The following is a 15,693-nucleotide window of genomic DNA, read 5'->3' as shown; positions in this document are numbered from 1 at the left end:
ACTGTACACTTTGCTGACTAGACTCCAACTCACTCTCTGCCTAATTCCCGGCAAACTCCAACTGACAAATCTAAGTGCGCTCCAAGTATTTCACTTCCCGCATGGGCTCTGACGCTATGCAGCAATGATCGCACCAATCGCACAAACCCTCGCTCTTGTCAGCCTATCAGGGTGCTTGGCTCAATCCTGCAGTTGACCAATTGAAGCAGAGTTCTGCTGGAAACCAATTAGAACTACCTAGCCGGGAGGACCATTATTAGCTTGATTACAGAGCATTTTAACCTAGTGGTTAACTCCTGCTTGCCTGGGACAATTTAGAAATGCCACCACATAAGGCAAAGTGCTTTGTAGAACCTATTTATGGGCCACTACAACTCCACCCTGCTTTAAGGACAGCCGTCCTCGGTGTCTCCTCCTCCAGCACAAGGCAGGCGGATGGCTGGGTACTGACAATTTAAGGATACTCATTTTAAGGAATATTTTTGTGTTTGAGTAGGGGGTGAACCCCCAAATCTCAATGGGCTATGAGGCCCTTATGCATACTTCTTCCCACAGTCTATACCATGCATATTATTTTGTCATGCATTACAATAACATTTTATCAATATTCTAAAAGACAAATTGCTGCAATCCACCTTTTAGGAGAAAAATAAACGTTTGGCATTAATTATCTCACGACATTTAGAATAGCAAACAGAAAAAACAATTGAGTATCCATTTCTGGTCTGTGTTCTTCAGAGGCTTAGCCAAATAGCCTCTATAACAAGGCTTAGGTGTGTCACCTTAAAAATAGGTAGACAGCCTAACTACCTCTTCTGAATTGTATTGTCCCCAGGCACAATTTGGCACACACAGGCCATAAAACTCTTGGCAGTGCTTGCTGTGATAAATTTGTAATCCAAAGGAATAAACTGGGGAAAAGATCTCGCAGAAATTCCTCAGGGCACAGTACTTAATATGTTGCAAACGTCTTTCCTTAATCTCCATATCTTACAGGAGGCTGTCCAATGTTGTTCCTCTGTGAGCGCCGAATGGGTTGGATGGTCTCCTCTCTAGAGATCACTTGTGGTTTGTAATCCACTTGGTAAGGTGTCAGTGGTGTGGACTGGTAGATGTGGCATGGTCAGGGTAATGAATGGTTCTAAGTACAATGTACTTAGTAGTAAATTTAGGGGGAGTCGTTTCAGTCTCTGTCTCCATCTGTTCAGTTTGAGGGATTTGGTCTCTTGTTTCGAGAATGTCTGTTTGGGTCTCGTCTTAAAAACAGGGTTTTAGTCTTTTTTATGAAGTAGTTTTGGTTCTTCATCTTCCTGGGCAATGTAATACAAGTCCTTGTCAGGAAAGGGTAAGTCCAAAACTGTATAGGGTAGGTCTTCCTAATGAGTGACCAGTTTTCCCGTTCTGTGCTCTTTCTTTAACCAAACTTTTGATCCCTTCTGCAGAACTTCAGCGTCTCTGGTAATCATGAACCCAGTTGGTAGTCAGTAATGGGTTTGGATCATCAGTCACTTCTACTCCTGGGAATAAGTCAGCAGGAGTGTATCCCATAGAGCAATGTTCTGTGTTGTTACAGGTATAGATTAAATATGGCAAGATATTAGGCCAATCGGCTTTCTTATTCGTTGGTATTTTTCGGAGTAGATTTAAGAAGGTCTGCTTCATCTTCTTGCACATTCTGTTACCTTAAGGGTGTTATGCAGTCAGTCACAATTTTGCTCACTGATATAGCCGGCATAGCTCATAGAATGATTGAGACTCAAAGGCTGGTCCTTGATCTGACAGGATCTTTTCAGGGCATCCATATGGGAGTAGGAATTTTCTCCACAGTATGTTTACGGCGGTTTTTGCTGTCAAATCTCTCACTGGTACGGTCACGGCGAACTAGGTGTAATTGCCTTATCATAGTTAGCACATAAGTATATCCAGTTTAATGGGCTCAATTTTGAGATCACCTATGGCCACCAGTTCCAGAGGTTGTTTAGTTACGATTGAGAGTAATGGGGCTTTTTGATCAGATTTGTTTAATCTTCTTTTGGCACAGGTCTGACATTCTAAGCCCCAACTTTCAATATTTCTTCTCATCCCTATCCCATAGAAGCTTCTGCGGATCGTATTTTCTATCTTGTGCACTCCAAAATGTCCGGATTGGTCATGATACGCTGTCAAGACTAAGTGTGCATCTATTCTGGGGATGAGAATTTGATGTACTTTATAACCTATCATGGGGTCTATGGTTTCTCTATATATGAGGCCTTGTTTTATGAACAGTCTCTTATATTGCCTCCAGAGTCTATGAAATTCTGGGTCAGTCTTCCCCTAGTGGGAGTGGTACCGTGGACTATAAACTCATGTATCTTTCCCATGGTTCGGCTTTCAGACTGGAGGTTAACCCATTGTTTTTCTTCTACCGATTTTTTTTTTTTCTCTCTTCATGTTCGTAGCTTGTATTGCATTTTGTCAGGCCGTATTTTAATAGAAATTCGTCATTTCAATCTCTTCCCATCTATCTCCTTCTGAGGACAAATCAATGGCAGTGGGCAACCTAGACAAGACATCAAAGTATTCATTTTTCTTGTCTGCTCTGTATTTGATGGTGAAATTAAAATTTGACAATCTTGAGTCCTCTTTTTGCTCAAGCACTCCTAACGTGGCAGAGTTCAAGTGAACAAGAGGATTATACTTCATATAGGCAACAAAAGAAGCAGCAGCCAGATAATCCTTGAACTTTTCTGTGATGGCCCAGACAAGGGCTAGGAATTCTAGCTTAAAGGAGCTATAATTTTATCATTTCTTTCAGCTCCTTTAAGTGAGTGGCCTGCAAAGATAACTTTTTCCTTGTCATCTTGGATTTGGCTCTCAGTCATTTTAGGCTTGCGTATGTATATAACCGAAAAAGCTTATTGTAGTCAGGGCATCCCAGTATGGGAGGGGAGATGAGCTTGCCTTTGAGCAACTCGAAAGCATCTTCCTACTCCTTCTTCCAATTGATGTATATGGCTATTTTCAATTTATCTCTAGAGCAGCCTCTAATGAATTCTTGTAAATTCTGTAAAGTTTGGGATGAACCATCTGTAATATCCTGCGAAGCCGAGGAAACTTCTTACGTCTTTTAGGGTTTTAGGTGTTGGGCTAATTCTGTATGGCTTCCATTTTGTTAGGATCTGGTCGAACACCTTCAGAGCTGACTACGTGGCCTAAATAGTGCACTTGGGTTTTCAAGAAGTGGCATTTAGAAGGTTGGATTTTTGAATCTACCTTTGATTAAGATTTCAAACTCCTCATCTAGATGTTCGGCATGTTTTCAAATAGATAATGCTGTCATCTAGATACAGGAGTACGGTTTCAAAGTTCTTATGTCCAAAGCATCATTCTATTAAGCGTTGGAATGTGTCAGGTGCATTATAGAGTTCAAAGGGTATTCTATTAAACACAAACAGTCCCATAGGTGTCGTTTTCTTCTTGTCCTCCTTGGCTATCGGCCCTTGTCAATATTCACTTGTCAAATTCAGGGTAGAAAAATATGTGGCAGAGCCTAAGGCCATCGATGACTTTCCTTTTGGGTAACGGGTAAGCATCTTTATGGGTAATTTTATCAATGCCTTATTTATTGGGGGGCGGGTGATAGCATTCGCTAGCTTGACAAAGACCCCTGCTGGGGTCGATACCTGGCTTGTACACCCTCCTCTGCTATGGGTGAATAAAGGAGAATCTTTTTACTGTTTGATGCTGCCCAGCCTCTATATGTTCCTCAGTAGGGTAACAGGGAGAGTCCTGTCCTCCTCTATTTCATGAATCCAAGAGATTGTAGAAAAGGTGCAAAAACCATGTCTGCCTCCTATAGACACTAAGCTAAAAACTAGTTAGAATGTTGCCTGCAGGAGGGGTATAGCTACATGCCTCCTAGTGGCAGTAACTATATCTAAGGTCTTCAGCTGGGTCCCCCAATGATACAAATGAGAAAAATATATTTTAAATTTGCACAAGGCCATAGCATAAAATGTAAAAAGAAAAAACAGGAAGGAAAGGGTCTGAAAACTTTAGAAATGCACTGTACACGTTACACAGATATTGAAATAGAGAGCAACAAAGTAAAGAAAGCAAAAATGGTTGCGTCAGGTATTCAGTTTTCCTACTCAGTTGGGAGAGCAGGAAAGGGTAATCCCTCGCGGCCGAACAGCCCCATCTCTGAACAGAATTGAACAGCACTGGGCGGACCCAATTAACTATAATAGGGTCTGCCAGCTTTCTGACCAGCTTTTAGACGGAATGCAGTGCTTTGTATTCAAGCATTTTGAACCGCAACTGTGACGGAACGTTCAGCCGTAGGTTCTGCCGCAGATCCGAAACCGGTCTAAATCTGACCACTACTGAACAGAACGATGCATCTGAACCATGTGTTAGGATGTACTGTATACTGAAAATGCCCTATAATGTAATATGTATAAGCACTATACACCATATGCATGATGGTCCTCTCTCAGGGAGAGAAGATTTACGATCAGGTAAGAACAAGTCAAGACGTTTGATTTTACTTTAAGTTTATTATGTAAGAATGTGGAAGAACAGCAAAATAAGACGACCTTCATTGACACATGCAATGCAAAAAAAATAAAAAATAAAAATAGGTTTGATCATGTGTTCATAGTCTACTACAAATTAAATAGTGTAAGCGTCCCAGTTCACAGACATTATTGCTATTGTATTGAAGAGCAACATTCTCTTCCAAGACCGCATAACCATTAGCCTATTTAATAAGTAATGAACTGTGCCAAAATAAGGTATTATTCTTCATGCCTCTCTACCAAAACTGCAACAAATTTACAGTATCCAAATATTGAAACACTAGCAAAATAAACAAGGCACAATAAACACTGCCTGCAATTCATGTAGACTTTGCCTGAAGAATGCATTCAAATGGTTTCATTTCTAAATCCCTACATAGACAGGTACATATGTAATTCACAGTGCTGCTGTAGTTATAGTTCCAAACACTATCTTGTGGCCCGGATCCGTATTAACGAGAATGCAGCATTTCATTAGGAGGAACCAGTGCCTTCTAAAATGGTCATGTAGTGTACATTGACCCAAGCCACAAGATATCTAACCTAAGAGACATGTTCTTCTAACCTTCAGAGCAATGTAGAAAAAAATCAGAGCAATTAGAAGTCTAGATGTCGTTGGTTCAATTAAACATAATCTTCCCACAAATGTTTTATACGACTTAAACGGATTGTACAAGATTAGGAAAACATGGCCGCTTTATTTTACAAACAGCGCCACAGCTGTCTGTAGGTTGTATGGGGTATAGCTTCACTAGAATAAATAGGCATGAGCTTCAATGCCACTAACAACCTGTGGACCAGTATGCACTGTTTTAGGCAAGAAGTAGCCTTGTTTTTCCAATCTTCTACAACCCCTCTAAAGAAGGAAATCTAGGACTTTCGGCAAAGGAACGAACTTCAATAATGCAAATGTTTCAGCTTTGTAACATCAGACATCTAAAATCTACCTTAAGATACAAAAACCACAAACACTGCATTATATGAAATAGAGCAGCTCCTATCAATACAAAGAAAAAGACGAAGTTCACAGTGTAGGAAAAAAGGCTTCCTTTAATAATGTTGTATTTAAAGAGGTTCTCTGAGACAAATTGTGTGTTCACTGCAATCAAAAGTGCTCAAGCTGAAACCAGTAGCAATTCAGTCCTTCAGCCCTTAATCTGGAGGACTAGGACGTCTACATGGAGTAGGTCTATGAACGAGGAGAACATACACAGGGTTATTGTAGGCATTCCTCGTCTATTCAGGAGAAACTGTATTGAAGTGATCATGCATCCATCCAGGGACTGTATTGCTACATGGTGTAGGTGAAAGGGAAAAAAACACGAGCACCACGGCAAACCTTGGAAGTTCCGGAGAACCACTCTAAAACAAGAATCTTCTCCATTGTTTTGTCAAAACATTTAAGTGCTATTGACAGACCAAACCTCTGCTTAAGCAAAAGATGCCGTGATCCACCACAGGGTCTGCCTTGTAATATCGCTTAGCTAATGTGGCTTACTTAAAGATAGCCATGTACAGGCCATGGCTCAAGAGGACCAGTTAGGTGGAAGAGTAGGAATCAAAAGGCGCTCTCCAAAAATGAATCGCAAACCCTGTGTACCAATTTGTCCAATGCATCCTACTGGTCAATGAATAGGTAGAGCGTGTGACGTACGGTCGCGTGACACAAGATCGCAATGTTGTGCTGCTACTTCACAACAATTGTCAATATGGGTCATGTTGTGACCTGCAAGTTACCGAAAACCAGAAATCCAAACCTGCTGGATTTCATTGCGACAGCGCTCACGTTTAGCAAAGCAACATTCCATTGTGATCTTATGTTGTATGGCAACAAGTCGCCGTGCAAAAAAAAAAAAAAAAAAGTTGCTCATTCCTATTCAAGAGTAATAAATTAAGAGGGGTGTGGTGAATAAAAGAACTAGTTTTCTCACTATGCAGCAATTTAAAAAGGTTAGATAAAAAAAGTATTTTCTTAGCCCACAATCTGTGACATTCTTGAACACAAGCTGTATCTGGTACTGCAACTCATCCTCATTCAATTGCAAGTAGTTGAGCTACAATGTCATACAGTGAATGGACAATAGTGGTGCTCTCATAGAAAAGCAGACTTTTTCTAATTTCATGCAACCCCTTTTAATCTAGATCTTTGAGACTGTAGCTGCAGCCACTCTTTTGGACATATACAACCCTACGTTCAAATTCTGCATCCCTTCAACCAGGTAATGAAACTCTACACATAAGATGAATTATACAATGGTGAGTAATGTGTGAATCTCCAACTCTGTTACTCCAGAGAAGACATTTTGCAGTGCCCGCATCCTCCACCAGTAACCTTCATTACATACTAAAATTCACCTGGAAAGGATTTTCAAGCCCTTAACCTACATTTCAAAGGGTCTAAGCACCGGAACACAGCAACTAACTCTTGATATTAAAGCAGCGTTAGGCCACAGCTACTATGGAATACAGCCACACTGTTCTCAGTCCTCCTCCTTTAGTGTATTCTAGAATACTGCGAAGGCAATTTGTTTCGCATTCTTCAGTACAAAGCCACAAAAATAAAAATTAAAGCTTTCATACTCCTAAGGCCAGGCTCCCATGACCGTATGCTCATTGCATATTACCTGCGCAGTTTTTGCGCTTGTAATAGGCAGTAGCAAGCTGCCATACACTTTCGTTGTGCCGCTCACATAAGTCACGCGAAATATATGTAGGAAAAAAAGGGCCATTTTCTATCATGCTACGTATTACGTGTGCATACACGCCAAGATAGTGTATGGCTATCGGTGGCACGCTGGAAGGATGCATCGTCATTGCGTGCTCGCTAGAAACACGGTTGTGTGAGCCCGGCCCAACTTGTAAAATAAAGACACAGCGACTACAAAACAAAACTCATTTACCTCCAAAAATAGAGAATAAAAGCCTTAAAATGACAGTATTCTCTGGAGCAATGTGAATTATATTGTATTTCTAGAAAAACATCACCAATACAATATGTCATTCTTCAAAGAAAAACATATTTTGGCTCATTTTAAGTTTCAGACAACATAATGTGCTGCAAATAAAAATATATAGTATAAAAAAAACCTCAAAATAAATTAGCAACCTAAAAACACATCTCACACACACACATAAATATTCTTGGCATCGGCTCCCTGACATTTAACACAGTTGGCACAGATATTTTGACAACCTGTATGTTATGATATGTAGCTTTTATGATATATTATACAATAATGATGCCATAGAATAAATCATACAACTACAAATGATAGCGGGATTAACTGTACATTCTGCCCCACGGTGGCCAAGGCATTCGATAAACCCATCATAGGTCCCTTTTCTCTCAGCTGCAGAGACAATTCGGAAATGAACCCGCTGTTAGCAGATTTGTCTGGAAGGCCTTAAGCTCACAAAACCATTATAACAGTTTACAGTCATAGCTGGCCATTAGTTAGAAACATGTCCTTCATATTACATAAAGCTCAAACAGATTTTTTTTAAAATTCTAATATTTACATGTTCCTTTTCATGCAAATGAAGACCAGTCGGTATTAAAAAATAATAATAGTACAGTTATACCATAAAGACATGCAAAGGTGTAAAACAGGAGTCATTAAAAACATTGGAATAACTTTACATCAATCCAAGTGTGTATACATAAATGTATCTACACATATATACACACAAATATAACCAATGTATTTACACAACTCAAAATGATATATACATAAACATGTACACCTGTGAAATACAAAAATTAAAAAATAAAATAAAAAACGGCCTAAAAAGGGGGGAAAAGTAAGGGAAAGGAAAAAAAAAATAACCAAAACGTAATTCAAGAAGCAGTAGATTGGTGCAAATAGAATAATGATAAAGAATTGTGTTCTTGAACTAGAAATCACTGCACAGTGGATTGAACGGTGAAAATGTAGAGCATTTGGTGAGACAAGGCTTTTATTATGAGCAGTCTTCTGCTGTAAACATTGATATAGCAGCTGCTGGCTTCAGATGTATGTATGGTCACACATTCAGATAATTGGAATTAGATATCAGTCACTAGTATTCCATTAGAGGTGGTCCACTCCTCCTTCCATGCCGACAGTGTTCTTGCTGCTCCAGTAGGCATCACGCTGATTTCCGACGTTGAGCCCCCACCCCATTAATAGTCTTTCACTGGAGCCAGCTCTGGCACTAGATTAACTGTGATGTTTTTATACAACTTGTCTATGATGATATTTGGAGCATATATCAAATTATTTAATCCATCGAGGTACTGACGTTCTTTAGAATATCGCAGCAATTTGTACCTGTGTAGAGAGGGCAAAAGATTATATGTAATATAGTAGAAGATCAATATAGATAGGAAAGGGGTTTGGAGGCTGAAGCAAGGCACCCCAATTTATGAAGAGAGGTGCTGTCTAAAGATATGTTCACATGGGTAAAATCAACCATATAAACGGCAGCAGAAGTTCTAGGCTGATCCTATATTTATATTGACAGTTGCCATGTTACCCAAGCAACATAAGCCCATTTAATGGGGGTAACCCATAGGTTGATAACCTGTTGCGAATGCTGTCCCAAGTCACTTTTTTCTATAAGCTATGGCTCAGATTCCCAATCAAATAAAACGTATGCAGAATTACCACAGATTTTCACAGAATCCATTTTCCATGGTAATTCCACATGAAATTCTGCCATGTGAACAAGGCCTAAAGCGGACAACCTTTATAAAGAGGCTTCATAACCAAACTGACCTTAAGACACATAGGTATATAATAGCACTATGTTAGCTGGTATTGTAGCACCCACTAAACAGCCTCCGAACTCAAGATTGGGGTACAAGAAAGAAGTGCCACTGACATAAAATTGGACATTTCCTCCATTTGATGGACATAGGTCACCCCAGTAATTGGAGTTGGGGTACATTAATTTTATTATACATCTTTAACACGTCTCTGCCTGGAATTTCATTTCTCTAAATTCCAAATTCTAGGCAGAGAGAGAATTGAAAAATACTGGGACAGGGATGCCTACTGCCCCTATGGATGTTCTATTCTGGAACGCTAGGGCATTTCAAAACGAACATACTTTGAAGTTTGACTCCGGAATGGATCTCCGAGCCATAGAGGCAAGTTGTGATGTCTTCTTCCAGCCGGCAGCACATAGACTGACAGCAATCTTTCTTGTTGTGTATAGGGAAAGAGCTGTCAGTCTACATGCTGCCGGTGGCTAGAAGAAGTTGCGGCCCACCTCAGTGACTCGGAGCTCCGTTCCAGAGTCAAACTGCAAAGTATGTTTGTTCTGAAACGTTGCAGTGTTTCCGAATAAGATATCCAAAGAGGCAATGGGCATCCCTGTTCCAGGTTCATGCTGCCCATGGTTTGTAACCTAGTTACAGATTCCCTTTAATTTTCTGTATAAAAAAAACCCCAAAAAAACAGAGCTCCTTCCAATATTAAGGCAAGTAAATAGCACTGAATTTGCACCTATTTAGACGTAAACAGAAGGGTGTTCAAGGCTGGATAAGCCTTTATGTAACCGAAAATCTAATGATACTTACCGGCCTAAGAACTGCACTTCTCCTCTATGATGATGAGGAATTGACTTGTATTTCCCAAGGTCTCCATCAGGTCTGGAGACATTGAAGCCAGCGTAATGCACCCTAAAATAATACATCAAATAAAGAGAAACTCATTGATAGATCCAAACCACTGAAAGCTATTTTATGTTAGGCAAATATCCCAGCAGCCTGAAAATAACAGGGTCCCACATCACCACCATATCGCCAGTGACCACGAGTGGGTGTAGCTGAAGGTTGGGCAAGTAAATTTATAACAACCTTATATAGTCTGGGCTACTTTGAATACACAAGCTTTATTTAGCTGCTTTCAGGAAATTAACATTTTTATCCAAGTACTATACTTGAAAAAAGCCTGTATGGAGCCGCCATAATAGTGGAATCCAAGGAAATGCATTTTCAAAAAAGTGTTCTAATATGCTAACAAAACTAATTTCATACACAGTGGTGCCTTGGGTTAAGAGTTTCATTAGTTCCGTGACGGAGGTCTTAACCCAAAACACTCGTATGTCAAAACCAGTTTCCCCGTTGAAATGAATGGAAATAGCATTAATCCATTCTGCCTTTCATTGAATGGCTGAACGCTGACTGTGGTGGCTGAGCGCTCAGCCAATCGGATACAGCTTTCTCAGTGGGCGGGGATTTTAAATCCCCACCTGATGAAAGAACTTCAAAGCAGTGCAGGCAGAAGACTCTGCTACATACGGCTGAGCAGGGGAGTTACTACAGGGGGTCAAGAAGCTCGCAAGCCAAGGTAACACTGTACAATAAAATACAGACAGTGATAACCCTGCAAGCCTATGGGGAATTTTAATTTGCCCATCAATCACTTTTTTGTACAGAATGTCAATCGTGTGGAGTAATGATGTCCAATTGCAGTTGCGTCTACCAGTTCAGCCAACAGGTACTTCTGACTCCCAATACACGTGAATGCTGGCTTCAGGCAAGCATTCCGGCCGAGAGAATGGAAAAAGCCACAGCCAGACTCCTCTGGTGGCTTTTCTTAAAGGGGTTTTACCAGAACAAGTTATACCCTATCCTGTAGATAATTTGCTGATCCTTGAGGGTCTCATCACCGAAACCCCTGTTGATCTGGAGAATAGGAGTCCAGTGTCCGGTTCCCCTGTCACTACAGGAGAGGTTGCTTCTTCCCCATTAAACGTCAGGGGAGATTTGGGACGGACGGACGGACGTGTGTCCCAAATCTCCCCTGACGTTTAATGGGACGGACGGACGCACGGACACACACACACTTTCTGTTGTGAATGGAGGCCATAAGGGATCTGGGCACATTACAGAGCGATGCAGCCCCTCTGTTCTTATAATTAATGGAGCTGTGCATGCTGGCTCATAGTGTAATAAAACGAGAATAGTGATGTCTCAACTAACAGTTATCAGTGGTAGGGTTACCATCATGATCGGCTGTCGGGTAAAATTAGGCCAATTTTCGCAGAATCTGATCGGGTTAGCCAGACCAGATTTTTGGTGAAAAATCGCCTTTCATAATACATGCTGAATGGTGGCGATGGTGGTCTGAAGTAAAGCAAAAAAGCATGGTGGCCCAGTTAGCTCTGCGTTCAAATCTGGCCAAAGGTGATGGCTGTATGGAGTTTTTATGTTCTATACGTTTATTCTCCTCCTCCTCTGGAGAACAGAATGTATGGTAGCTTAGTTGTTAGCACTGCTGCCTTGCAGTGCTGGAGTTCTAGGTTCAGATCTATCCAAGGACAACATCTGTATGGAGTTTTTCAAAGTACATGCAATTGCTGTGCTTGATGAAACGTGGATCTGGCCCAGCATTGCAAGGCAACAGTGCTAACCACTCAGCCATATTAACTGAAAAGCCACCACCAGCCCAATTACTCCAATTGGTGGGATTGGCCTACTGAGGTTAGTTAGTTCAGACAGCTTTTCCCAAGTGCGCTTGTGAGCCATTAAAACTTGCCTGCATTTTGACAAGGGTATTTTTTAATATTGATCTAGCCTGCAAAGTGGGACGCACTCCGATAATACCGCATGAAGTGCCTGAAATATAATACAGGATGCCACAAGCTCAATTATATGTGGAGAACATGTGCTTCGGTTCCAATGCTACATAACGCTAGTGGCAGAGGACTAGAACACGGTAAAGAACAGTGATCTGGAGAACTGTATGACGTCCCCATCAATGACACATCATATTGTCCACATAGTGTGGTACTCACCTGTTCCACAAATCATCATCTTCACCTCCCCAGCCCCAGAACGCGTTTGGGAAGCCATTGATCTTCCTAAACTGCTCTACAGTCAAGCCGCTCACACCACCGAAGAACTCATTGTACGGTAGACTGCAAGACAAAAGAAGACAAGCCATGTCACCGAGCGGTAACACAAGACACGCATGACCTGTCTAGATTCAGTAGCCATCTAGTTTTACCAACTAGCCCAACTAGTAGACTTTACCAAATAACAGCATCTTACCAGCACTTGAAACGGAAGGCTCACAAGGAAACAAAAGAAACGTATATCAATATGCAACTAGGACTGATGTGGGAGTCTATAAGAGGTCTGCGGGTTTCTTCAAACAAGCATGATACAGCTAGCAACAGTTCACTAGTCTTTTGTAATCTGGTTAGGATGGCATAATGATGGCATTAAAAGGGGTTGTCCAAGATTTTTTTTTAAAAGGGGGCGGGGGGGGGGGGTTGGCAGCTCCTTAAAAATTCAGTTAAATGTATTATCGAACTAGAAACATTTAATCACATATCCACACAAGTGAAAAATGTATGGCTACATGGGGTCCAACCGCTGGGACCCCCGGTATCACAAGAACAGCACACCCATGTCTTCCTAGTGTATGGAACTGGCGGAGATGACAGCAATAACATCCCAGAATATAGAAGGAACATTTTGCATCATCGTTATGTAAATGAGTGCTGCAATCGGATATGACCGTCTATGATGGATGGAGCCATTGCCGATCAGTGCTTTATAGGATATAATGGAGCTGCACTCTTTACCTTCCAACAGCAGCGCTTCATCAATATATTCATATACATTAGGGCTCATCTGAAAGCATTTGTGCTTTAATCACAGCTTCTTACCTTCCTGAAAGTGCTAAACACTCTGCAGAGGGCTTAGAAGGACAGAAACACTAGAGTCCCCATCGCTCCGCATGCTGGGCAGCTGACGGCTGGCAGCCATTCCCCACCACGGAGAGGAAGACTGTAGCGTTCACTGGGATGAAAAAAATCCAGTCCCTGTGGCCATCAAATATTTCCAATAACCTCCAGAGTCATTAACATGATATGTTATGACCCCAAGATCATAGGATTAGAGTGCGGGGCATGAAGAAGGGACTATGGATATAATTTTAAAAAAAGTTTTGCAGATTTTTCCGTTTCACTGCACTTAGTAATTTTTATACAAGTCTTCCAGTAAATTATGTGCTACATTAAATGGTAACAATGAAAAATACAACTCGTGCCGCAAAAAACAAGTCTTCATTTAGCTTTTGAAAGTGAGCAGGAAAAAAACAAAATGAAGAAAAAGAAAAAAAGAAGGCCTTATTCTTAGGGGTTTAATATGCGGTATATGCCAACAATGATCCTCAAAATCTATGCACGGGGTACAAATAGTTAAAGCAGATTACAAATGTTTCCCAGATTCAGCACTCAACCACTTGACTGTTCTTTTCAGGGATATTCGGTATTACCTGCAGCGCAGGAAGACCCCCTGGCGCTCGCACTGCATGAATCACTGACCTTAGCAGCAGTCTGCTTTTTTTCTTGACAGCAGGACATAAATGAGCAGCAAAAGGGCTTTTAATAATGTGAATACTGATGGAGAACTTTCTTTATTAAAACAAGCAAATAGGGAAAAAAATGTATTTTGATCGCTGCCGTATATGAACCACACAAGAGAAAAAACCCTACAAGAGCCGTGTGTTTCCACCTTGTCCAGGGATCTTCATCAGAAACTCAATGCTTTATTATGCATTTTAACCTTGTACCCATTTCTCTACAGCCCAACATTTATTTGGCCCACATAAAGCAGTCTTGCAAATAAAAAAAATGTTCATGTTGGCTTTGTTATCCATAATCTATGCCTGCTGTTAATTTCAGTAGCTTGCCTTTACAGCCACCTCGAGACAACTTGCTACATGCTAAATCGATTGAGCTGGGCTGGTATAACTGAACTCAAACAAGTGAGCATTAGTCTTATTGTTCATGATCTGTGCAAGGGGTCTTTTAAATGGTGCCCAAAAGTTGTCCCAAAGATTATTGATCCTGTGCTTTCACATAGACGTGATAAATCGCTCAATGAATTGCGCCGCAGCGCCTGAAAATCTCTTCCAGTCACCGGCCTGCAGTAAACAGGCAGTCATTCATAGATAAAGGACTACCTGTTTACACGGGTCGATTGCTGATCGCTTTTTATGCCTTCTTAAAATGCACAACGAATGATAAGTATACAAATGATAATTAGCCGTGTTTACACTGAACGATCATCACTCACTTTTATAAGCTCCACAGATTAGGTAAATAACACTGGTCAACAAATAAAAAAAAATTCTGTATCTGGTTTGAAAACAGGCTGATTTAACTAATTCTGGGGTGCTGAATTCAGTGTCAGAATCAGATTCTATCTGTCACGTCACATTTCTGAGATACATAGCACTATTACCTAGACAATAATACGGTATTGACAATAGTGTCTGGCTTTAAATACAAGAAAAAAAAATAACAACACTCAGAACTCAATTTTGTTTTTCTGGTAATATATTTGTGAATGAAACTCAAAAAATACCGATATGCTGAGGTGAGAATGAAGAGAAGTGCTTCATGCAGATCACAACAAACACTAAATAGCAGTACAGATAGACTCATGTCGGTAACCTTCCTGCTCAACTACATTGTTCTGCCATCTAGTGACCATTTTTAGAACTTCATCCACTGTGTATTACATTCAAATAAAGAGTTTAGCTTAGTCACTGATTGAACTTTATATAAATAATTCCCTATGAGCACAAACACAAAAACCTTTTTTAAAAAGTTGAAAATTTTTAAATTACATAAAAACCTTACGTGATACATCATTTCTAAAGGTAAGTTCAGATTCTACACCCGAAAATCCATAAGAATTGATATATCACACACCAGATGCAAAAATGTTGTTGAGCAGTGTAATCATTCCATGTAAAAGGGCCCTCATGTCATCAGTCCTAACGATATTACCCTGGGGAACATCATCCTGGTTAATCTGATAATTCTTGGATTAAAAGGACCCATAGCCCAACCAACCAAGGATACAGCGACTATTACAAGAATATCGTGCCTACTTCTATGACATCTAATGAAAAGCATATTGGATTCAAAACCCATTGGCATATAATATAGAAGCATTAAGCATTGGTGAGCAGCAATCCCACCAGATTTGTAGATCCGCAAACAAGTTATTTTCTTACAGTGCTTGCAACATCCAACATGAAAGATCAGTTCACCCCAATGATGAATGGATGACAAGTTGGGGGGGGGGTTACACACTTTTTTGTGGCTTGCATCACCAGAT

General features: G+C 40.6%; 1 protein-coding gene across 1 annotated transcript in view; it reads right to left on the bottom strand.

Annotated features, from left to right (window-relative positions):
- Positions 1–7,758: 7,758 nt before the first annotated feature.
- Positions 7,759–15,693, bottom strand: part of B4GALT6 (beta-1,4-galactosyltransferase 6) — a 79,887-nt gene continuing 71,952 nt past the window's right edge. Inside the window, exons 7-9 of the mRNA XM_066579641.1 lie at positions 12,348–12,470; positions 10,126–10,227; positions 7,759–8,872 (exon numbers count right to left, since the gene is read on the bottom strand). Of these exons, the coding sequence (XP_066435738.1) occupies positions 8,725–8,872; positions 10,126–10,227; positions 12,348–12,470 (373 nt within the window). The 3' untranslated portion in view covers positions 7,759–8,724. The remainder of the gene's footprint in view (positions 8,873–10,125; positions 10,228–12,347; positions 12,471–15,693) is intronic.

The sequence above is a fragment of the Eleutherodactylus coqui genome, chromosome 9 (assembly GCF_035609145.1).
Source record: "Eleutherodactylus coqui strain aEleCoq1 chromosome 9, aEleCoq1.hap1, whole genome shotgun sequence".
Lineage (NCBI taxonomy): Eukaryota > Metazoa > Chordata > Amphibia > Anura > Eleutherodactylidae > Eleutherodactylus > Eleutherodactylus coqui.
This window is presented reverse-complemented; position numbering and strand designations above follow the sequence as displayed.